Below are 24681 nucleotides of genomic sequence, written 5' to 3'. Positions count from 1 at the left end.
TCCGTGCGCACTACATTGTGTTTTTTTGGGTATTTTGACACTCAAAAAGGCTATAAGTGCTTCCATCCTCCCACTAAGACAGTGCACGTTACAACAGATGTCTTTCCACGAGAGTGAGTTATATTACTCAGGAGGAGATTCTGAGCATCCTATCAGATCATCCATATTCAACAAAATGTTTTAGAGTAGCCAGATATAGTGGTGCAACAAGATCAAGAGTCGCAAGGGTTGGAGACTCCAGATAGTGGTTCATATACTTTCCCCCTACAACTTCTACTACAGTATTACCACCACTCATCCAATCAGGTCCTGAAGATTCCCCACAAGTAACTAAACATTCAAACTGTAACTCAAGCACTTTACCTGAGTCGAGTCATACAGGCAACACAAGTTATCAATTACCCCATCGTACAACTAGAGGGATCCCTAGACAACAATATGACCCTTATCAATTTCTTGAATGACACCATAAAAACCCATGGTATGTGTAAGTAAATAAACTCCACTATTTTGGACAGTTCGCACATCATCTTGTGCCTTAGTGTTAAATTTAACATCATTAATAAGATAGCTCCTATATGTCTGCTATGCTTGGACTAGCTGCTAGACACCTCAAATTTTCTGATATGCCATTATTGTCTTTCCCATTGAGTTCACTTTGAACCTGAAAATTAATTATATCTTACTTCAATCTAACATAGAAAGAAGAAAATTAAAAGCCCAATATGTTATTTAATAACATATACCTTAAAGTGTTGTCATTGAATAAAAGTGCTATTGTGCTTATCTTGCAGTCCCCTTGTTCTCTTTCTAAATTTTGGATAAGTGGTCTTGATGTGGATCATATGTTCCCTACATGACATGAAAAATTCAAGCATTACAGTCCGTTGTATATTGGATAAACATAAGTAATTATTTAAAATGGCTACTTAAAGATTAAAACTCGTACTTGATATAAGGTAGGACTTCGTCCGTATTCTCCAAGACATATAGATGTGCCTGGTTCAACGGGTCCTGATCAACTAAGCTCACTATGCAACCTGATAATGGCTTTGAAAGTCCCATCCTCTGGCTTGATGTCACTCAAACTGTACTAACATTAGATAAATGCTCGGTGCAAAACTCTATACTTCTTCAGCTATATACCGCTTAGCAATGCAACCTTCAAGATGACTACGGTTCTGAACATACCCCTTTAGTACTTTCATGTATCTTTCGAATGGATACATCCATTTAAAATAAACTGGCCCATATAGACGAACTTCGTTGACAAGATGTACTACTAGATGAACCATGATATCGAAGAATGAAGGGGGAAAGTATTTTTCAAGCAAACACAAAGTAACTACTACATCTTCTTCCAACTTATCTAGCTTGGAAACATCTACCGTGTTTGCAAATATAGCATTGAAGAAGAAACACAATCGAGTTATTGCATGCCTTGCAGGCTTCTCCAAAATAGAAAGAATTGCCACAAGGAGCAATTGTTGCATCAAAATATGACAATCATGTGATTTAAGGCCAAGAAGTCTTGAATCTTGTAAAGATACAATATTTTTTTATATTTGAAGAATAATCTTCAATGACCTTCATACCATAGAAAGAATTGCAAACTGCTCTCTTCTCTGCTCTTGACAAATTCCAAGGCCTTAGAGGCAAGCGAGTACGTCTTTCTCCATACTCGGATTGCAAATTAGTTTTGACCCCCATGTTCAATAAATATAACCGAGCAGCAATCCCATCTTTATTTTTTCCAGGTATCTCCAACAACGTACCAATGATACTATCGCAAACATTTTTCTCAATGTGTATAACATCTAGGGCATGCCTCACATGAAGGTATTTTCAATACTCGAGATGAAAGAATTTTGACTTCTTCTTCCAACAAACTTTGTCACCATCATTTTCACCAACACTTCCCTATTTTTTCGAGCCCCATTTGTAATTAATACCTTCAACCATTTGCAGCACTTCTTCTCCGATTAATGGCTCGGGAGGCGTGTTATATTCAGATTTCCCATTAAAAGCTCCACGCTGCCTCCAATATGGATGATATGTTGGTAACCATTTTCTATGCTTGATGTAACAAATTTTGTGGCTAAATTGTTTCCTTAATTTTATTGGCAAACTTTATTCTCTGTTGTTTGGGTATATTGAAGTATTGACTAGGGGAAACCCCAGCTCCTAAACCTCTTACTCTCCCACCATGCTCGAGTGTTCCCAAAGCCACAGTCAATACATCATTACTTCCAGAAACTATAAGAGTGCCATCAGAGACTTGTTTTTTCAATTCATCCTAATGGAGAGAGAGAGAGAGAGAGAGAGAGAGAGAGTGAGTGAAGAGAGCTTGTAAAACAAATGAAATAAAAATGACCCTAACTCAAAAATCTAAACCGTCGTGGTATGTCATTGCAGACGACGGTTTCTTGACAAAACGAGCGTATATGGAATTTCAAACGATGGTAAATTAATACCGTCGTTGTGTAGAAATTCTAACATTGGTAGGCGAAAAAACCGTCCTATAATTCAAATGCATAGACTAAAAAAGTACACAGAAAACTAGCATTCTTTACTAGAAACAGAGTTAAAACCAATTGCACAGAGAGAGAGAGAGAGAGAGAGAGAGAGAGAGAGAGAGAGTGTGTGTGTGTGTGTGTGTGTGTGTGTTTGGGTGTGTGTGGGTGTGTGTGTGAGTAAATGAAGATAGCTTGTAAAACATTTAAAATAAAATTTCTAATTCAAAAATATAAACCGTCGTGGTAATTCACTCCAAACATTGATTTCTTGAAAAAACTGACATACTATGGAATTCCTCCCGATGTGGTAAGCGCAATAACAACGACGGGCAGTATAGCACTACAGCTGTAATGGACAGATTAACTACAGCGTTTTAGTTTCAATAACATCGTTCAACCTATTAACCAAGGTGGTTTACTTCCACTAACCGCCCTGACAACGTTTTTGAACGACTATTAGGTAATATCGAGGTCGTGGTTACCAAATGTTACGGCGGTAAAGAAAAAAATTGTGACATGTTAACATCTTCAGAAGTCACGGATTTCGAAAAAGCGTCGTGTAAGCTCATCCAAGTTGGCATTTTTGCTATTTTTATATTAATTAGACATTGATTCTAACACAAGGCAGTCGCCATATAGAGGTAATAACTATGTTCTTTTCACATATACGGTCGTTAATAGGTTGTGAACATATGCGTCGTGGACTATGGTTAACAAGGCGGTTTATTTGTAGGGACCATCGTGGAAGACATTATAAGCGATGGTAAGTTAACACTTTGGGTCGTGTTTAAGCTATGTTACGACGTTTACTTTGTAATTCTTGACATGTAATCAGCTTTAGACGTCTCTTCTTTTTTGGAAGCGACGTCTAAGGTTGTTGTAGTTTTCCTTTTTTGCGTTTTTATAGTAATTAGACATTGGTTTTTGTTTCTAGTTGACGTAGTATGCCTCAACAACATCGGTGACAACATTTTAAACGACGGTAAGTTTTCACTTGGAGCCGTGGTTAATTTGTGTTACGTTGGTACTTATGGAGTTTTTGACATATAATCTGCTTTGGACGTCTCTATGTTTCTAAAAGTGTCATCTAAGGTTGTCGAAGTTTTCCTTTTTTGTTGCTTTTATAGTAATTAGATGTTAGTTTGTTTTTAGAGCTGGCATTGTATGTCTTAACGACGTCGGTTATTTACCATCGTGGTTTTGTGCATCAAAAGATGGCAGTCGATTTCATGATGGTGGATTCCAGTCGTCTATTTCGATTTTTGTAGTAGTGGATATCATCCAATCGATCAAGATTCGATATGGTAAATCACAATGTGAAAGGGAATCATCAATTTCATGTAGGAATTCATCCATTTTAGGGGTAGTTTCTTATCTGATTTGGTTATATGTCGATTTCAGTTTCTAAATTTTCCTATTTCTTGTTTTTTTTTTCGATTCATGCACATCAAACTTCATCTAAATTAAAAGTTTAAAGCATGATTTGAAACCAATCCATCAAACCCAACATAATTCTCTCACCTCTAAGAAATCAGTGACAGCTACTTGGTGTTGTTCTGCTATCTCTGGACTAATCTTTATTAGTCAACCAAGGGCATCGATAATCGTAGGTTTTGGGCGACCTGCATTTAGCGACCTGCTTGAGAATGCTGACAAAGCTGACCACCAAATCCTTATAAGAATTCACATCGATGGTAATGAGATCAAACAAGGGGCAGAGTGTGGCACCCATGACTCCCGAATCATTATCATAAAGCCGCTTCTGGAAATTCGAGACCATATACCACAGAGAAGATGATGTTTTCTAATAAAAGCGGTGAGGGACAGTCCTCGTCGTTGATGAGCTTGCAAACGGCATTGAGAGCAGCGCAAACGACAAGGTAAAAGTTTACTTCATAAAGGAAGTGTCACCATCAAAGACAAGAAGTTGTCTTGGTTCCGTAACCCTTTACTTCAACACATTAACATTGCTAGGGTGGGGAAAACCATGGACATGGATTTTCAGCATAACAACGACATTACTTATACTCTCTCCGCTGTGAGAGCTCCCTCACCGTCCCTGGTGATCCACACTGAGCTTGTTCTTAGCTGTTGCTTGTCAACCCATCTCCATCATATCAGTTCCTCAAATCCTAACCCAGCTCCAACGCCATTAATTTACCAACTCTCATCCCACCTCCATTGCATTCAAGTTCCCTAGATCCTGACCCATCTCCATCGCATTTAGTCCCTCAAATCTCAAACAAATCTGCATCTGTCTGTTTCATTTACTCTCTACACCCACCCACAGTTCTAATTAATCCATCCCTGGACATTTAGTCCTGCTCCCCCACCTTGTACCAGGACTCAATACCTACGAAATTGTGTCAGTCAATGTACTTAATGGTTCTACACTTCTTGAGGCCTAGTCAAAGTTATTTCCTTGGCAATTGAAGGCCTACAGTCATGCAAGGCAGCAACCTCGGATCCTAGGTTCTTTAAACTGCATACCAGGAAACACCATTAACTCCATGCCAACTACCATACCAAACTCATTATTAGCCAATCCCATCAGTTCCTTATATCCCTCGCTTTACCTCATAGCTATTTCCATCGCTATAACAATCAATATTTTCAAATCACATGCCCATCTAAGAGCAACCAAGCTACTTCTTTTCATCTTGAACCCACTAGAGCACTTTTCCCACTCAAACATGGCACGACACAACACAGAGGAACTGACAATCCAATTTGAGGAATCCCTGGGCATCTCCTCACTGGAAAATGGTCCAAAGCTGATTGGTGCGGTAATAGCAAACAAGATGCCCAATCGTGGGGCTATCAAAAACATCCTGAAAACAGGATGGCAAGAGTTAGGAGAAGCAAAGATCACCTGGATACGTGAGAACCTGTTTGCCATCTCTGTCCAGGATGAGGACATGGCAAGGTAGATCTTGGAGCGTGGCCCATGGTCTGTCATGTGTCACTGCTTCTCGATTAGAAGATGGCCATTGGATTTGGCAGTGGAAGAAATTGATACCCATCTGGTCCCTTTTTCGGTACAAGTTCGAGGAATTCCCTTGAATCTATGCACCGAGGATAATGCTATGAAGATTGGGAGGAAAATTGGAGATATGGTGGAATATGAGAACCCCAGCCAAGCCAGGGGTTTCCTGCGCCTCAGAGTTGAAATAGACACCACCCAGCCCCTTCCAGCGGGCTTCTGGCTCTCTCGCAGCGATGGCTCCGAAACCTGGGCAGAACTGCAGTACGAGCGTCTATCTGATTTCTGCTATAACTGTGGCAGACTTGGGCACTGCAACACCGAATGCCCAAAAGAGAAAGCGGAGGAGGGTGCTGCGGGATATGGTACCTGGACAAGAGCCAGAGTTATCAGAGAGCTGTATGAACAACCCAAACCCATATCGGCGCCGCAAGGTGAGCGAAGGGCGGCAACAACACCAAATCAGAGACGAACCAATGGAAGGGGGCAGCGCGTGCACCAAGCGCGTGAGATCAGGGAGGAAATAGCCTCTGAAAGCCGAGACCAAACCAACGAGATGACAGGTCCTCTCAAGACACGCGGCTCAAGAATCTAGCCGTTGCTAACAGATGGGACTCACGAGGTAACTCAGACCGATGGAGACACAACAAATCAGCTCGTCCTGAGTAACTCTGTAAATCCCTCGAGCCACACATTCATGGCAGGCGAGAATTAAGGAGCAACAAATCAGATGTTGGGAAATGCAATAGAAAGAAGATACAATAGCACGATAACTTTAGAAGAAATTAACTTGCCCTCAGAATTTATTAGGCCTGCAGGCAGGAAAGGGGCCCATTTCGGAAGAAGAGAGAATGGAATTACTGAAGGCCCAAATCACGAAGGGAGCCTCTTTTATAACTGACTGGACCAGACTAGGCCCAAGCCACAGAGAAGACAGGATTGATGATGGGCCTTTTGGAAGAGAGCTGCAACTAGAACCTGTGTTCTCAAATCCTTTTGGACCACGGCTAAAGCAAAATTCCCCCATACTAGTGGGCCAGATAAACAACATGTTTACTAGCATGGGGCTTAAAAGAAGTGCTGAAATGGAAGAGGTCGACAATTTCAAATCTTCTGATAAAAAGGCAAAATGTTCCCAGCATGAAGAAAGCTCGGGGTCGTAAAAAAGAAGGACATTTAAGCCCTATGGAAAAGCAAAGTGTAGGAGAGGTCAGGCCTTGAGAAGAACTCTATTTTCGGAGGAAAGCCTTCAAGAGGTCAAGGTTACAGAAACTGAAGATTGGAGGAGGGCGAGAGAACAAACAACGGATGAAGTGGGAGGAGACTCCCAGGGCGGTGGCGGCTGGCCTGAAACAGCTACACGGGAGCCATGAGTTACCTCCTCTGGAACTGTCAGGGCCTAGGGTCTGACCTGACAGTTCGAGCCCTTCATGGGTTTATAAAAAAATATAGACCCTCCGCGGTATTTTTAATGGAAACAAAAATGCAGAACAGTAGAATTGACCGCGTTACCCGCAGAATGGGCTTCCAAAATAGTTATAATGTCCCCCCAAATGGTTTAGCAGGTATTGGCTGCGCAAATCTCACGGCCTGGAGTTCCGGGCCGAGGGGATATGCGTTAACACGTGGCTTCCTTCTTTTGGATGCGGTGCGGTTGTGCGCGGGCGTGCCAGCATGGTCTACCGTGTGTCGAGATGGTGATGTAGATGAAATGGTTAAGTGGTGCGCCTGTTTGGGTTCGACTTCTAATCAAACGATTGTGGCCGAGAGAGGAACTGATCTCGGCCGTCAAGTTCACGACCTGAGCTACAAGGCCGTTTAATGGTGGTGTTGATGGTGGATTTTGGGCGTTGCTCCGGTGCATTGCTCAGGGAGCGACGGTCGTATGATATATGGGATGAATGAAAGAGTAACAGAGATGGTGCTCCGGCGCCTTGAAAATCAAGGGTCGTATGATATATTGATGAACAGATTTTCCTTACAATCTAACACTACTCCTAGGAAAACAAGTAAAGAGATTGAAAGTGCATTACAGGAAAATATAATTTGCTCCGTGGGAGGCTTTGGTTTGGTGTTTGAACCCTTTGAATGTAACTTGAACTTGGTATTTATAAGAAGAGCTCTTGGAGGAGTAATCGAGGCTGAAAATCTGCATGGTGGAGCATGATCAGAGAAAGTGGGTAGTCCAATCGACATTTGGGATCGTGAAGCATGGTGGTGTGACCCCATGAATCCTGGTAAATCTCGGCCGTCGCCCTGATCGTGGGTTCTGCGCTTCTAGCCGTGGGGACACATTTAATGCCCTTGTTTGGTGGTTGGTGATCTGACCTCAATTTGTAAGAATATTTGTAAGTATGTTTGCGCCTAACAACTCTGATTTCTGTCACCAAATCCTGACTTTAGTCACTTCCCTTCTTCCCTCATGCATTAAATGCCCTTTTTTGCGGCTAGTGGGTTTGCTAGTCAGAGGTGCTACTTCATTAAATGAAGCGTGGGACCCTGCTGCCATGTGACGATTTGACTCTAATACCTTCGGCCGTGTCCCCTTCGTCCTTCGGCCTCGACCTGATGATACCGTGGTTGCAAGTCCGAGATGACTATGCCTTCGCAACTTTTCCTTTGTTTTTGAGGAAGGCAAAAACGCCGCGTTTTAGATCGTGAATAGGTGCTAAGGACAAGGGGGAAAATTCCTTCGGTTAGTGTACGACCGTGATTTATCAGGCACAAACAGCAGGTGGGCTTAGCCTTTGGTGGGATGAGTCTGTAAATGTGGATGTTGTCTTTAGTTCTGAAAACCTGATTGACACTAAGATGCATGCTCTAAGCGATGGTTCTTGCTTCCGTGCGTCTTGGATTTACGGCACACCATACAGAGAGCAAAAACCAGCCTTTTGGGAGTGGATGGGATCGCAGCTCCGGGCAACAAGTGATCCTTGGCTCTGTGGGGGGGGGGGGGGGGATATGAATGAGTTCATATGGCATTTTGAAAAGGCTGGGGGGGCTGCTGTTGCCCATTCAAGACCCCGATATCTTCTTGAGTTTGCTACGAAGGCCGAGCTTATTGATTTGGGGTTTAGTGGTCCGAGTTTCACTTGGAGAGGCACAAGGAACACACACTTTGTGCAAGAAAGAATCGGCCGGGGACCAGTCAATACAGCTTGGCAAACTCGATGGCCAGACACCACGGTTTTACACTGTCCAGTAATTGGTTCAGATCATTGCCCTATTTTTATCTCAACGACTCAAAATGGAAAGTTTGGTAAAAGACAATTTAAGTTCGAACCCTCATGGGCGGATGATCCAGAATGTAGAGATGTCATTGAGAGGGCGTGGAGTAGTAGCCTCAACAGTCCATGGATGTCGCAATGGCGGAAGAATCTGCATACATGTCGAAACCTTCTTACGGAATGGAGTAAAAGGAAATTCAGGAATAACAAGATCGAAATTGATTGTTTGATACACCAACTAAACTTCATGCAACACAGCTGGGAGGAAAATAGCGAGAATATCTCTCGTATAAAAACCAAGTTGGCTTATCTATGAAGAAAATAGGAGTGTTACTGGCAGCAGCGTTCCAGAATCAAATGGTTGCAGAATGGAGACTCCAATACCTCTTACTTTCACCAGGCGACTATCCAAAGAAGGAGACAAAACAGGATCACAAGAATAAAAAGGGAGAACGGCTATTGGGAGCAATCGCAGAAGGGGGTTCGCAGGGCTTTTGAGGCATACTTCAAAGAGCTGTTTACTTCAAGTGGAAGCAGAGACTGGAATTCCATCCTCAATTGTGTTGAACCAGTGGTAACTGAAGAAATAAACAGAGACCTGACCAGGCCAATTACGCTCGAGGAGATTAAAGATGTTGCTTTTCAGATGGGGGCAACGAAGGCTCCGGGTCCTGATGGTTTCCATGGGACTTTCTATCACAAATACTGGGGAATTATTCACAATTATATTCAGGGCTTCACTACTGATTTTTTCACCGACCAAGCCATCCCAAAGCCTTTGAACTCCACACAAATAGTCCTTATCCCAAAGGTTCCCAATCCTGAAACCGTCTCCCAATTTAGGCCAATTAGCCTATGCAACTTCTCCTACAAGATCCTTTCCAAAATTTTGGCCAACCGTCTTAATCCTCACCTACCAAGCATTATCTCCCCAACTCAAAATGCATTTGTACCTGAGCGACAGATCCAGGATAACATCCTGGTAGCCCATGAAGTTTTCCATGCTCTAAAACTCAAGAAATCAAAGATGAGTTTTGAAATGGGAGTGAAAATCGATATGAATAAGGCTTATGACCGCGTGGAATGGGATTTTCTTGAGAGGGTTATGCAAAAAATGGGGTTTTGTTTAGGGTTTAGGGTGATCAATGCCCTAAACCAACAGTAAACTTCACTGTGGTGATCAATGGCCAATTGGGTGGCGCCTTCTCCCCATCCCGTGGTATCCGACAGGGTGACCCAATCTCCCCTTACTTATTTCTTTTTATTGGTGAAGTTTTGTCACTGCTAATAAAAAATGCATGTGAGACAAATTTGTTACAAGGTATTAAGTTGAATTCTGGAGGTCCTACCCTATCCCACCTCTTATTTGCAAATGATACTCTCATATTCCTGAAGGCCACCACACAAAATTATCAGAATCTCTCTCGTCTCCTTCAAGCATATTGCACGGCGTCTGGACAACAAGTGAGCTTGACCAAGTCCAATGTGGTTTTCAGCTCCAACACCCCTTCCTCTGTCCGTGTTTCAATGTGTGAGATCCTAGGCATGCCTGATGTTACTGATGCAGGGAAATACCTAGGCCTTCCCACCTCTTGGGGCAGAGCAAAGAAAGAAGCACTTGTGTATGTGAAAGATCGAATTCTTCGGAAGGTGCATGGCTGGAATCAACATTGCCTTTCACAAGCAGGCCGTGAAATCTTAATTAAATCAGTGGGACTTGCTGTACCAGCTTATCCCATGAATATCTTCAAATTCCCTACCACCCTCTGTAAAGAAATTGATTCTATTTTGGCTGGCTTCTGGTGGGGCCAAAAAGGAGACAATCGGAAGCTCCATTGGATCAACTGGGACACCGTTGGGCAACCGAAGCAAGAGGGGGGAATGGGTTTTCGCAACCTCCACGAGTTCAACTTAGCTCTTCTGGCAAAGCAATGCTGGAGAATTCTGATGGAGCCTCAATCTCTGTGGGTTAAAGTTCTAAAAGGTAGATATTTCCCAAATGTCAATTTCTTGGAAGCAAAGAAGAGTGGTCGTGCTTCGTGGGCATGGGCAAGCTTGCTCGAGGGTAGGGATATCCTGCTTCGTGGTGCTCATTGGCAAGTTATGAACGGGGCTCATATTAGACTGTGGGTTGATCGATGGCTGCCGACTTCTCCAAATGCTTGTCCTCGCCTACCTTCTACTGAAACTCTTGATCGAAACTTACGAGTTGAAGCTATTATTAACAGGGAGCTCAATGAATGGAATTTGGACCCAATTAGGCATGCCATTTCTGCTAGTGATGCCTATGCAATTACAAGGATCAAGTTTGGTAGCAGTAGACTGCCAGACCGTTTGATTTGGCCAATGGAAAGGAATGGATCCTATTCTGTGCGCTCCGGTTACCATTGGCTCCACAATTCTGATTTGAGGCGAAGAAATCCACGCCCTTCCTGTTCAATGGCGATTGATCCAAGGCTTTGGAAACAGGTTTGGAAAGCGGATGTCCCACCAAAAATTCGAAACTTTCTGTGGCATGCTCTCAGAAACTGACTTGCTACATCGGCAAACTTGCACAAAAAGAAAATTGCCAGATCGCCTATGTGTCCTCTATGTAATGATCAACCGGAAACGGCTGAACACATCGTTCTCCTTTGCCCTTGGGTGGAGCCTGTCTGGTTCGGATGCTCCTTCAACCTGCGTATAAATCGTCAGGTTGTGACATATTTTGGCCAGTGGTTATGGAATGTTATTGAGAAAGGGAAGACCCTACAGGAGCGATCACGATGCCTAACTGTTATCGCATACCTCTGCGGGCAGATTTGGAAGGATCGGTGCAAAGCGGTGCTGGAACACTTCTCCCTTTCACCAGCTAGAACTATTCATGCTGCCTCTATTGCCATCAATGAATTCCTTGGCTCCCTTGATCATGGCAGACATCAAACTGAGCCTCCCACCCTCTCTAATGACAACCAGCAACATTTGTGGAACCCCCCGGCCTCTCCTTTTGTCAAGGTTAACGTGGATGCATCCTGGAATCCAAACTCAAAGAGGGTTGGCATTGGAATCCTGATTAGGAACACCCATGGAGATTTTATCAAGGGTACATCCATCCCATCAGTGGCGAACTCTGCTATAGAGGCTGAGGCTCTGGCTTGTCTTGAAGGTTGCAAACTCGCTGCTGAGATGGGTTATCGTCAAGTCACTTTTGAATCTGATTGTAAGGAAGTAATCTCTCCTTTGAAGGGCTCCTTATCCAAAGGAAAGTGGGAAATCTATCCTATCCTAAGTAATGTTCGGGATGTTTTGAACTGCTTCCAGACCTACGTTTGGACGTGGATTCCTAGAACCGCTAACCAGGCGGCAGATCATTTGGCAATGCTTGCCAATTCGAGGATGAGCCCTGAAGTATGGGTCAACCGACCCCCATCCTCCCTAATGGATATCCTAAACAAGGATGGTTTACCATGCCCCCCAAGGAGTGCTTAATGGTTACGGTTGTGTGGGCTTCTCGACGTATTTGTTTGTCTTATGACTACGTCTCTGTAGTTGTCCTCCTTCTCTGTAGCTGCGTTTTTATTATGTCTTGTTGTTCGCTGTGCTTTGCTGATTTGTGGGCTTTGTACTTCTCTTGGCTGTTTGCCTGTTTTCGTGAAATTCCATCTTTCAGACCAAAAAAAAAAAAACAACGACATTCAAGTCAATGGGAAGAAGAAGGAATAGGGAGACATAGAGCTAGAAGATTTTATTTTTTATTTTTTATTTTTTTTGCTATATGCTTTCATGAGAATTGGATTTGGATTTGTGTATGGAAATTTCATTAGAGTCAAAATGCTATTTCACCTCTTTTGCCCTTCTTTTTGTCTCATCAATCATAGACTCTATTTTGTTTACATCACCAACCATGTCACCGTATCAGACTCAAAATCTATGGCAAAGTTTACAGCCGTTTCAGGGGAGAGATAACCATATAAAAAGAATTTCTTGTTCCCTACTAGCTCACCCTGATGAACTATAAAGTCGGGAAGGAAAGATGCTATTGAAATTACAAAATCTATGGAAAATAAAATAAAATTACAAAGCAGATCCAAAAAAATACCCTCATCATAGAAATTATTTGGTTGTTCTAGAGTTCACATCAAGCTTTTGAACAATAAAATGCCTATAAATAATCAAAAGATTGAGGGTTTTGGGCCCGGGAGTTAACTAAAAACAGAAACTAATACCAACAAGGAGTGTTTGGAGGGCCCAACATCAATGTAATGTCTACTGAAGCTGCCCCTGTTCAATTCAATTGCTATGTTGTTGATGACAGCCATAGGGAAACAACTTGTGCCTGTGGCCCTGTGCTTTTCAATACTCTAAATAATATAACAGAATCCCACACGTTTAGAAGCAATCTTAAACGAGCCTTAAGAATAGAGAAAGAAGTCAAAAACACATGTTATGTGAAGAGGTTGTGAATCTTGTAAAGTTTAACCATATGTTTTGGCTCGTGAATCTTGTTGAGGTGAAGAGGCAAAGAGAAAATTGTAGCAATCGAAGATTATTATGTGAAGAGGTTGTAAGTTAATAACATTATGTGCATGTACAGAGACCCGTTTATTATGTGAAGAGGTTGTAAGTTAATAACATTATGGCATCTCATTAGACCAGTTTAAGGAAAAAAAAATAAAAAAAATAAAAAAAATAACAAAGCAGATCCAAAAAAATTACAGGTTGAGCCCACTTGATAATTGATGTGATTTGCCACGTGTACCAAAAAAATTAATAAAGAAGTATTTAATATTCCAAAATGCTAAATAGACATTACAAATTCAATTTAAAATTAAAAACCCAAAAATCCGGAAAAAAAAAATTGAAACATACCAAACCCACACAGCCCACCCAACCTTTGGAGAAATAATTATAGAATGCTATGGTATCACCACGTTAGTTAGTGATACTTCCATTCAAAATTCGCCACATGTATTATTTTTTGACAATTAAATTCACCACTCATATTTACTTTGAAAATAAAAATAAAATAATTTTTAAAAGAATTTAGAAAGCGACCCCCCACCACTGTATTCCATGACTACTGCCACTAGCAGAGCCAGAAATTATGCTTTGGGATAATAGATTAATAACCTAAAATCTTAAGTATCCATTGTTTTTCTAAATAAATATTTTAGAATAAGTTCAATTTATATAAGAAAACTTTGATGGTTGTTGTTCCAAAAATACTTAATGGGTTTTAAGACAATATTGGAAGATGTTGCTAATTAAACTGAACATGAATAAAAACACTTACGTGGTAGAAGGTCAAACCAGTTGCTCTACCACCCACTTCCATATACTTCATGCTTTCTTTTCTCAGGGTCAAGTTGAAAACAATGAGCAAACAAAAGCCTACACTGTAAGTGTTACCATTGGGTCAGAAGGGTCATATGACCCTCCTAGACCTTAATTGGCTCTGCCCTTGACTACTGCCTCATTCCCTGTGTGAGTTTGATGATCACACCCCAACACATGGATGATTCCACTTTCCCAAACATTAGAAAAAAAAGAGATGTGAAAAAGAGAGATACAAACCAACCTTAATAATAGTGACGAGGTCTTAGTCAAAAAGTAGACGTTCCATCATGTATAGAAAGAAAGCACATCTGGAGAAAAAAAACAAAAGACAAGAAATTGCCTTGAAGGTTCCTTACCCTTTAATTCAACCAATTGTAGGTACCTTAGCATTACAAAGAAACTGATTCAACTGACTATAACTAAATACCATAGAGATGGAGGAGTCAATATTGATGTGTGATTGCAATTATCCACGTCGATATTTTCTGATATTATCAATATATATACGATATGTGTATGGATTTGTTCCAAAATATCATAAACCCGAAAAAATGATAATATTCTCAATATTTTATCGATATTATCGATATTTTAGTCCTAGGTTAGCTTAACGTGTGGAATAATCCTTGTATAAAGTCAGCTTCAATGCTTAATGAAAATCGTTCTGGTCCAATACAAGAAGTTTCCTTGAAGGTTCCTTTTCTTACGCTTTACTTCATCACATTCACATCGTATATATAATGACATACCATTTACATTGGAAACCACCCATCAGTGTGAGTGTGAAGGAAAGCGTCTCAGTGAGGATATAGCCTTCTTCTCCTCCAACTCCTTCTTCTTCTTCTTCTCCATTCACATCTCCATCAGTGTGAGTGGGAAGGAAAGCGTGTCAGTGATGAGTGAGCCTTCTCCTCCTGTGTCTCTTTCTCTTTCTTCTCCTTCTTCTTCTTCTTTCACTCAATCAGGGCCATACGATGTGTTTTTGAGTTTTAGAGGTGAGGATACACGCATAACTTTTACAGACCACTTATACACTGCTTTGGACCGTCAGGGTATTCGCACCTTCATTGATGATGACCTTCCAGGAGGAGAAGAAATATCACCTCAACTTCTCAAAACCATTGAAGACTCAAAGATTTCTGTCATCGTTTTCTCTGAAAACTATGCATCTTCAAGCTGGTGCGTGGGCGAACTTGTTAAGATCCTTGAATGTAAAAAATCAAAGGGACAAATGGTTAGGCCAATTTTCTACAAGGTGGATCCCTCAGATGTACGACACCAAAGAAGTAGTTTTGGTCACGCATTTGCCCACCATGAACTCAAATTCAAGGATGACATGGAGAAAGTGCTCAAATGGAGGAGAGCTCTTACGGAGGCAGCAAATTTGTCTGGGTCACATTTAAAGGAGGACGAGTACGTACATAATTTCTAACCCTTACATAATTGCATTTTTGAGGTGCCAATTAAACTTTAAATTTATAATTAATTATACAATTAATACTAGAATCAAATCAATGACAAGTTGACAACTTTCTAGGTTTTTCCCTTTCTTGTAATATTTTCACACACTTCCTAGGAAAATCACAAACAAAGTTTGCTTTAGTAAAAAAAGGAAAATCTTCTAGCAACTTATCTCTATGTTTGCATAAGGTTTTCTATATAAATATAATTATATATGAATCAACGTTGAATCTCTATCATATGTTTTTAAAATGGTAGGTATGAAGCTAAATTTATCGGTAAAGTCGTTGAAGAGATTTCAGTTCAACTGATCAACAAGACATATTTTGGTGGCCCAGCCTACAAAGTTGGATTAGAGTCTCATGTAACAGATGTCAACAAGATTTTAGGTGTTGATGGAAATGGTCGTTGCATGGTTGGCATATGGGGTATTCCTGGAATAGGCAAGACGACAGTTGCTAAAGCGATTTATAATTCAATTGCACGCAAGTTTGAAGGTATTTGTTTTCTGGCAGATGTTAGAGGAAAGTCATCAGTGTATGGACTAATTGAACTACAAAAGAATCTTCTTTGTCAGATCCTAGGAGACAAAAACTTCAACTTGATTACTCTTGATCAAGGAATAAATGTTATCAAGCAACGATTGAGACATAAGAGGATTCTCTTAACCCTTGATGATGTGAATCAGTTGGACCAGTTAAACAATTTAGCAGGAGACGTTGATTGGTTTGGTGAGGGCAGTAGAGTTATTGTAACGACAAGAGACAGAGGATTGCTAACACGTCATGGAATTGAGTTAATATATGAGGTGAAGAAATTAGCTTACAACGATGCACTTGAGCTTTTCAGTATGATGTCCTTCAAAAGAAAGGAGCCTCCAAATGATTATTTGGTACTCGCAAGGCGTGCTATAGCCTGTGCTCAATACCTTCCATTGGCTCTCACAATTTTAGGTTCACATCTACGTAATCAGAAGTTAGAGTATTGGAATTCTACATTACATAGTTATGAAGCTCGTCCTTTTGAAGAAATTCAGAAAATACTTAGAACAAGTTATGGTGGTTTGACAAATCGTGAGCAACAAGTTTTCCTTGACATTGCATTCTTTTTCAAGGGTAAAGATATGGACTATGTGATTCAAGCACTAAAATGTCACAAGCTTGACTCTCCTGAGAATTGTATTCAAGAGCTCGTAGAGAATGCCATCATAACTATTGAAGACAATAGGATTTTGATGCACGACTTACTTGAACAAATGGGTAAGGATATAGTTCATGAAAAGTCTCCCAATGAGCCTGGTAGACGTAACAGATTGTGTTGTTATGAGGATGTGCACGAGGTTCTAACCGAAAATACTGTAAGTAGAATATGCATATGTAACTACACATATTATTATATTCTAAGCAGTACTTGTATTTTTATTGTATATATGACGGCCTTAATACTACAGGGGACTAATGAAGTTAAAGGCATCGTAGTAAATTTTCCCGAAGATGATGACATACCTTTGAATGCAGACAGCTTCTCAGGCATGAAAAACCTTGAAATTTTTATAAACAAGCATGGGACTCTTTCTGGAGATACCCTTAATTATCTCTCCAACAAGTTGAGAGTGATTGAGTGGAACAACTGTCAGTTGCAATATTTGCCATCATATTTCCATCCAAAGGAACTTGTTGTATTCGATATGCGTTGGAGTCGCATCAGACAACTGGGGGAGGGGTTTAAGGTACTTTTAAGTTATATTCATCTATTATTATTTCCAAGAGTTTTGGAAGCTTATCATTTGATCTGTTGTTTTTTGGTCTCACAGAATTTGGCAAAGCTGACATCTCTAAATTTAAGAGACTGTGGATTCCTAGAAAAAATCCCTGACTTTTCCGGAATGGAAAACCTAAAGTACTTGGAGGTAACTGATTGTACAAGTTTAATTGAAGTTCATCCTTCTGTTGGATTTCTCGATAAGCTTGTTACATTGGATCTTTCACAATGCTCCAACCTTACGAATTTTCCACCAAGGATTTGTTTGAAATCTCTAGAGAAGATGATTCTTAGTGGTTGCAAAAGGCTTGAGAATTTCCCAGAAATTGTGGACAACATGGATTCCCTATGGTTATTGAATATCGAAGAAAGTGGCGTAACAGAATTACCTTCTTCAATTACATATCTGAGTGGCCTCGAAGATTTAATCGCACATGATTGTGAGAACCTTACTACTATATCATCCAGTATTTATTATCTTAAAGATCTCCTTCTTTTAAATTGCAAATCACTGGAAAAAATTTCAACACTATCAAGTATATTTGAACAAGATCAGTTACCCAAGCTTCAGTATCTAGACTTGACTAATTCCCATAGACTATGCGTGCACAGCAGTGATTATTACCCGGCAAAGATGGAAAACTTTTGCAAAATCAGGTTCCTCTCTCTCTCTCTCTCTCTCTCAATGCCTGTTAATAGTGGTTAAGTTCAATGCTTAATCCTAACAAATCTGGATTCTTAACTACTAATAATGTTGCAGGAATCGTACGCGCATCCCTTTCATAATTATACTTCCTGGCAATGAAATTCCGAAGTGGTTCAGTTCTGTTTTAGAGATCCCCTCTTCCTGGTTTATTAAAATTCCTCGGAATTTAGTGTTGGAGAAGACAGGATTGGCCCTGTGTGTTGTTTATGAGCTTACGGGGGAAAACTTGTTCAAAAACTTTTTTGGGATTTTCGATCCGCACCGTTATGTGGAGATTAGCATCAATGGAATACTAGTTCAAAGAATTTCCGATATTTGTTTTAGGACGGACAAGGAGTCCACTAGTCATGTGTGGTTCAATTTCAGACCGTGGGATATATCCTGGGGACAGCTGGATGGAGGGATCTGTCAAGTGACATTCACAATTGCTTTGCCCGATAAGCTCAAAATCCTAAGTTGTGGGGTCAACCTAGTATACGATCATGATGGTGATGGCGGCGATGATAGTGATGTGGATGATCATGAACCCTCACCAGCTGTCATGGCAGTTGATGATGTTACCAAAGTCAATATTGATCTTTCCTCGGGATCAAGAAGTACCCAAAAGAGGCCTCATAAGTTGCAAATTCAGGACTTTTCCCGGAGAGAAACAATTTTAAAAAGCTACCCGGATTATTTTAAGAAGGATTAGAACTTATTCAAATAAAAATTTAGATATTTTCTCTTAAAGTACTGTTCCATAATTGTATAATTAAAACAAATAAGGATCTTAGCTCTATGACTAATTGACTATAGTCTATACAGTATATCAATTACATAAATATTCTACCAAAATTCATATTGAATCATCAATTAATTTTACGAAAATCAATATCACTTAATCTAATTGAAATGCATATCAAAGTATCAATTCAATAAACAAATCAAAATGCATACTTCAAGTTGTGCATTGCGCAACCTCTTCAAGTTTGCTAATGATTAAACGAATATATAGAGAGCCAAATCAGCAACAAAAAAAAAAAAAAAAAAATTTAAAACATATTATAAAAAAGAAAAGAACAGAAAAACTGAAGATTAAAAAAAAAAAACCTAGAACAAAACCATAAGGAAAGATTTTTTTTTAAAAAAAATTTTAAAGAAGCAAAGCGGCGTGAGTTCACCTTGTGGGTCTACACTATGGTTGATTGCACAAAACATCCTACAATTTTGAAGCCCTTTAATGTTATTCTTGTTCGAGGCTTTAACAGATGAGATTGACTTTGTTGTTAGGGTTTTGAGTTTGGGGAAGAAAATGGTAAAGTAGGAAAAGAAAGAGAGAGAAAAGAGATATTGAGATAATAAGGTGTTTTTGGCGGCAAGGAGGAGAGGGGTTGCCACCGACGGGATAGGGTGGCTGACCAGGTTGGATGGGTGGGGGGTTTGGCTGAGGTTGCGTGGGTGGATGGGGCTGTAATGGCTGTTGTTTTTTGTTTTTTATTTAATAATTAGCTTTGTTTTTGTTTTATTTTTATTAAAAGAGTTAACACTGTTATGTTAGGAGCTAAGTATAGGGACATGTGTCAATAAATTAGAAGGGTAACAGGGAGGCACAGGGAAAAGGGTAACAGGAAAACTGGACTCACCAAACCCACACAGGCCACCCTAGGACATACGCTTGGAAGAGACTTGTCTGCCTTTGGGTCATCTTTGAATTTTTGTGCCACTTACAAACCCGCAATGGCTCAAATTTAGTAATGCAAATTAAGGGTTAATTTTTGGACAATTGAAGGGTATTTTTGGACAATTGGTGCCTTCTTGCTCAAACTTGCGTATGGATCTGTTCCAAAATATCATAAACCCGAAAAAACAGTAATATCCTTAATATTTTGTCGATATTATCGATATTTTTGTCCTAAATTAGCTTATCGTGTGGAATAATCCTTGTTGACGACTCGATCACCATCAAATACAAGAAGTTGCCTTGAAGATTCCTTTTCTTACCCTTTACTTTACTTCATCACATTCACATCGTATATATAATAACATACCATTTACATTGGAAACCACCCATCAGTGTGAGTGTGAAGGAAAGCGTCTCAGTGAGGATATAGCCTTCTTCTCCTCCAACTCCTTCTTCTTCTTCTTCTCCATTCACATCTCCATCAGTGTGAGTGGGAAGGAAAGCGTGTCAGTGATGAGTGAGCCTTCTCCTCCTGTGTCTCTTTCTCTTTCTTCTCCTTCTTCTTCTTCTTTCACTCAATCAGGGCCATACGATGTGTTTTTGAGTTTTAGAGGTGAGGATACACGCATAACTTTTACAGACCACTTATACACTGCTTTGGACCGTCAGGGTATTCGCACCTTCATTGATGATGACCTTCCAGGAGGAGAAGAAATATCACCTCAACTTCTCAAAACCATTGAAGACTCAAAGATTTCTGTCATCGTTTTCTCTGAAAACTATGCATCTTCAAGCTGGTGCGTGGGCGAACTTGTTAAGATCCTTGAATGTAAAAAATCAAAGGGACAAATGGTTAGGCCAATTTTCTACAAGGTGGATCCCTCAGATGTACGACACCAAAGAAGTAGTTTTGGTCACGCATTTGCCCACCATGAACTCAAATTCAAGGATGACATGGAGAAAGTGCTCAAATGGAGGAGAGCTCTTACGGAGGCAGCAAATTTGTCTGGGTCACATTTAAAGGAGGACGAGTACGTACATAATTTCTAACCCTTACATAATTGCATTTTTGAGGTGCCAATTAAACTTTAAATTTATAATTAATTATACAATTAATACTAGAATCAAATCAATGACAAGTTGACAACTTTCTAGGTTTTTCCCTTTCTTGTAATATTTTCACACACTTCCTAGGAAAATCACAAACAAAGTTTGCTTTAGTAAAAAAAGGAAAATCTTCTAGCAACTTATCTCTATGTTTGCATAAGGTTTTCTATATAAATATAATTATATATGAATCAACGTTGAATCTCTATCATATGTTTTTAAAATGGTAGGTATGAAGCTAAATTTATCGGTAAAGTCGTTGAAGAGATTTCAGTTCAACTGATCAACAAGACATATTTTGGTGGCCCAGCCTACAAAGTTGGATTAGAGTCTCATGTAACAGATGTCAACAAGATTTTAGGTGTTGATGGAAATGGTCGTTGCATGGTTGGCATATGGGGTATTCCTGGAATAGGCAAGACGACAGTTGCTAAAGCGATTTATAATTCAATTGCACGCAAGTTTGAAGGTATTTGTTTTCTGGCAGATGTTAGAGGAAAGTCATCAGTGTATGGACTAATTGAACTACAAAAGAATCTTCTTTGTCAGATCCTAGGAGACAAAAACTTCAACTTGATTACTCTTGATCAAGGAATAAATGTTATCAAGCAACGATTGAGACATAAGAGGATTCTCTTAACCCTTGATGATGTGAATCAGTTGGACCAGTTAAACAATTTAGCAGGAGACGTTGATTGGTTTGGTGAGGGCAGTAGAGTTATTGTAACGACAAGAGACAGAGGATTGCTAACACGTCATGGAATTGAGTTAATATATGAGGTGAAGAAATTAGCTTACAACGATGCACTTGAGCTTTTCAGTATGATGTCCTTCAAAAGAAAGGAGCCTCCAAATGATTATTTGGTACTCGCAAGGCGTGCTATAGCCTGTGCTCAATACCTTCCATTGGCTCTCACAATTTTAGGTTCACATCTACGTAATCAGAAGTTAGAGTATTGGAATTCTACATTACATAGTTATGAAGCTCGTCCTTTTGAAGAAATTCAGAAAATACTTAGAACAAGTTATGGTGGTTTGACAAATCGTGAGCAACAAGTTTTCCTTGACATTGCATTCTTTTTCAAGGGTAAAGATATGGACTATGTGATTCAAGCACTAAAATGTCACAAGCTTGACTCTCCTGAGAATTGTATTCAAGAGCTCGTAGAGAATGCCATCATAACTATTGAAGACAATAGGATTTTGATGCACGACTTACTTGAACAAATGGGTAAGGATATAGTTCATGAAAAGTCTCCCAATGAGCCTGGTAGACGTAACAGATTGTGTTGTTATGAGGATGTGCACGAGGTTCTAACCGAAAATACTGTAAGTAGAATATGCATATGTATCTACACATATTATTATATTCTAAGCAGTACTTGTATTTTTATTGTATATATGACGGCCTTAATACTACAGGGGACTAATGAAGTTAAAGGCATCGTAGTAAATTTTCCCGAAGATGATGACATACCTTTGAATGCAGACAGCTTCTCAGGCATGAAAAACCTTGAAATTTTTATAAACAAGCATGGGACTCTTTCTGGAGATACCCTTAATTATCTCTCCAACAAGTTGAGAGTGATTGAGTGGAACAACTGTCAGTTGCAATATTTGCCATCATATTTCCATCCAAAGGAACTTGTTGTATTCGATATGCGTTGGAGTCGCATCAGACAACTGGGGGAGGGGTTTAAGGTACTTTTAAGTTATATTCATCTATTATTATTTCCAAGAGTTTTGGAAGCTTATCATTTGATCTGTTGTTTTTTGGTCTCACAGAATTTGGCAAAGCTGACATCTCTAAATTTAAGAGACTGTGGATTCCTAGAAAAAATCCCTGACTTTTCCGGAATGGAAAACCTAAAGTACTTGGAGGTAACTGATTGTACAAGTTTAATTGAAGTTCATCCTTCTGTTGGATTTCTCGATAAGCTTGTTACATTGGATCTTTCACAATGCTCCAACCTTACGAATTTTCCACCAAGGATTTGTTTGAAATCTCTAGAGAAGATGATTCTTAGTGGTTGCAAAAGGCTTGAGAATTTCCCAGAAATTGTGGACAACATGGATTCCCTATGGTTATTGAATATCGAAGAAAGTGGCGTAACAGAATTACCTTCTTCAATTACATATCTGAGTGGCCTCGAAGATTTAATCGCACATGATTGTGAGAACCTTACTACTATATCATCCAGTATTTATTATCTTAAAGATCTCCTTCTTTTAAATTGCAAATCACTGGAAAAAATTTCAACACTATCAAGTATATTTGAACAAGATCAGTTACCCAAGCTTCAGTATCTAGACTTGACTAATTCCCATAGACTATGCGTGCACAGCAGTGATTATTACCCGGCAAAGATGGAAAACTTTTGCAAAATCAGGTTCCTCTCTCTCTCTCTCTCTCTCTCAATGCCTGTTAATAGTGGTTAAGTTCAATGCTTAATCCTAACAAATCTGGATTCTTAACTACTAATAATGTTGCAGGAATCGTACGCGCATCCCTTTCATAATTATACTTCCTGGCAATGAAATTCCGAAGTGGTTCAGTTCTGTTTTAGAGATCCCCTCTTCCTGGTTTATTAAAATTCCTCGGAATTTAGTGTTGGAGAAGACAGGATTGGCCCTGTGTGTTGTTTATGAGCTTACGGGGGAAAACTTGTTCAAAAACTTTTTTGGGATTTTCGATCCGCACCGTTATGTGGAGATTAGCATCAATGGAATACTAGTTCAAAGAATTTCCGATATTTGTTTTAGGACGGACAAGGAGTCCACTAGTCATGTGTGGTTCAATTTCAGACCGTGGGATATATCCTGGGGACAGCTGGATGGAGGGATCTGTCAAGTGACATTCACAATTGCTTTGCCCGATAAGCTCAAAATCCTAAGTTGTGGGGTCAACCTAGTATACGATCATGATGGTGATGGCGGCGATGATAGTGATGTGGATGATCATGAACCCTCACCAGCTGTCATGGCAGTTGATGATGTTACCAAAGTCAATATTGATCTTTCCTCGGGATCAAGAAGTACCCAAAAGAGGCCTCATAAGTTGCAAATTCAGGACTTTTCCCGGAGAGAAACAATTTTAAAAAGCTACCCGGATTATTTTAAGAAGGATTAGAACTTATTCAAATAAAAATTTAGATATTTTCTCTTAAAGTACTGTTCCATAATTGTATAATTAAAACAAATAAGGATCTTAGCTCTATGACTAATTGACTATAGTCTATACAGTATATCAATTACATAAATATTCTACCAAAATTCATATTGAATCATCAATTAATTTTACGAAAATCAATATCACTTAATCTAATTGAAATGCATATCAAAGTATCAATTCAATAAACAAATCAAAATGCATACTTCAAGTTGTGCATTGCGCAACCTCTTCAAGTTTGCTAATGATTAAACGAATATATAGAGAGCCAAATCAGCAACAAAAAAAAAAAAAAAAAAATTTAAAACATATTATAAAAAAGAAAAGAACAGAAAAACTGAAGATTAAAAAAAAAAAACCTAGAACAAAACCATAAGGAAAGATTTTTTTTTAAAAAAAATTTTAAAGAAGCAAAGCGGCGTGAGTTCACCTTGTGGGTCTACACTATGGTTGATTGCACAAAACATCCTACAATTTTGAAGCCCTTTAATGTTATTCTTGTTCGAGGCTTTAACAGATGAGATTGACTTTGTTGTTAGGGTTTTGAGTTTGGGGAAGAAAATGGTAAAGTAGGAAAAGAAAGAGAGAGAAAAGAGATATTGAGATAATAAGGTGTTTTTGGCGGCAAGGAGGAGAGGGGTTGCCACCGACGGGATAGGGTGGCTGACCAGGTTGGATGGGTGGGGGGTTTGGCTGAGGTTGCGTGGGTGGATGGGGCTGTAATGGCTGTTGTTTTTTGTTTTTTATTTAATAATTAGCTTTGTTTTTGTTTTAT

At 39.7% G+C, this 24681-nt stretch overlaps 1 protein-coding gene across 1 annotated transcript; it reads left to right on the top strand.

Annotated features, from left to right (window-relative positions):
• Window positions 1-14799: 14799 nt before the first annotated feature.
• LOC110747837 (disease resistance protein RPP2A-like) lies at window positions 14800-24001 on the top strand. The gene is made up of 10 exons (XM_088244523.1): window positions 14800-15455; window positions 15762-16860; window positions 16954-17232; window positions 17317-17921; window positions 18025-18649; window positions 19937-20661; window positions 20968-22066; window positions 22160-22438; window positions 22523-23127; window positions 23231-24001. The coding sequence occupies exons 1-10, from the start codon at window positions 14938-14940 to the stop codon at window positions 23865-23867; spliced, it is 6471 nt and encodes a 2156-aa protein (XP_088100649.1). The 5' UTR covers window positions 14800-14937; the 3' UTR covers window positions 23868-24001.
• Window positions 24002-24681: the final 680 nt, after the last annotated feature.

This window comes from Prunus avium, chromosome 7, assembly GCF_965620075.1.
Source record: "Prunus avium chromosome 7, drPruAviu1.hap1.1, whole genome shotgun sequence".
Taxonomy (NCBI): Eukaryota; Viridiplantae; Streptophyta; class Magnoliopsida; order Rosales; family Rosaceae; genus Prunus; species Prunus avium.
This window is presented reverse-complemented; position numbering and strand designations above follow the sequence as displayed.

Coding starts and splice junctions, on each gene's coding strand:
- LOC110747837 (XM_088244523.1), top strand. CDS start 14,938: ATGAGTGAGCCTTCTCCTCCTGTGTCTCTTTCTCTTTCTTCTCCTTCT. Junction 15,456..15,761: donor TCACATTTAAAGGAGGACGA/GTACGTACATAA, acceptor TTAAAATGGTAG/GTATGAAGCTAAATTTATCG. Junction 23,128..23,230: donor GAAAACTTTTGCAAAATCAG/GTTCCTCTCTCT, acceptor ATAATGTTGCAG/GAATCGTACGCGCATCCCTT.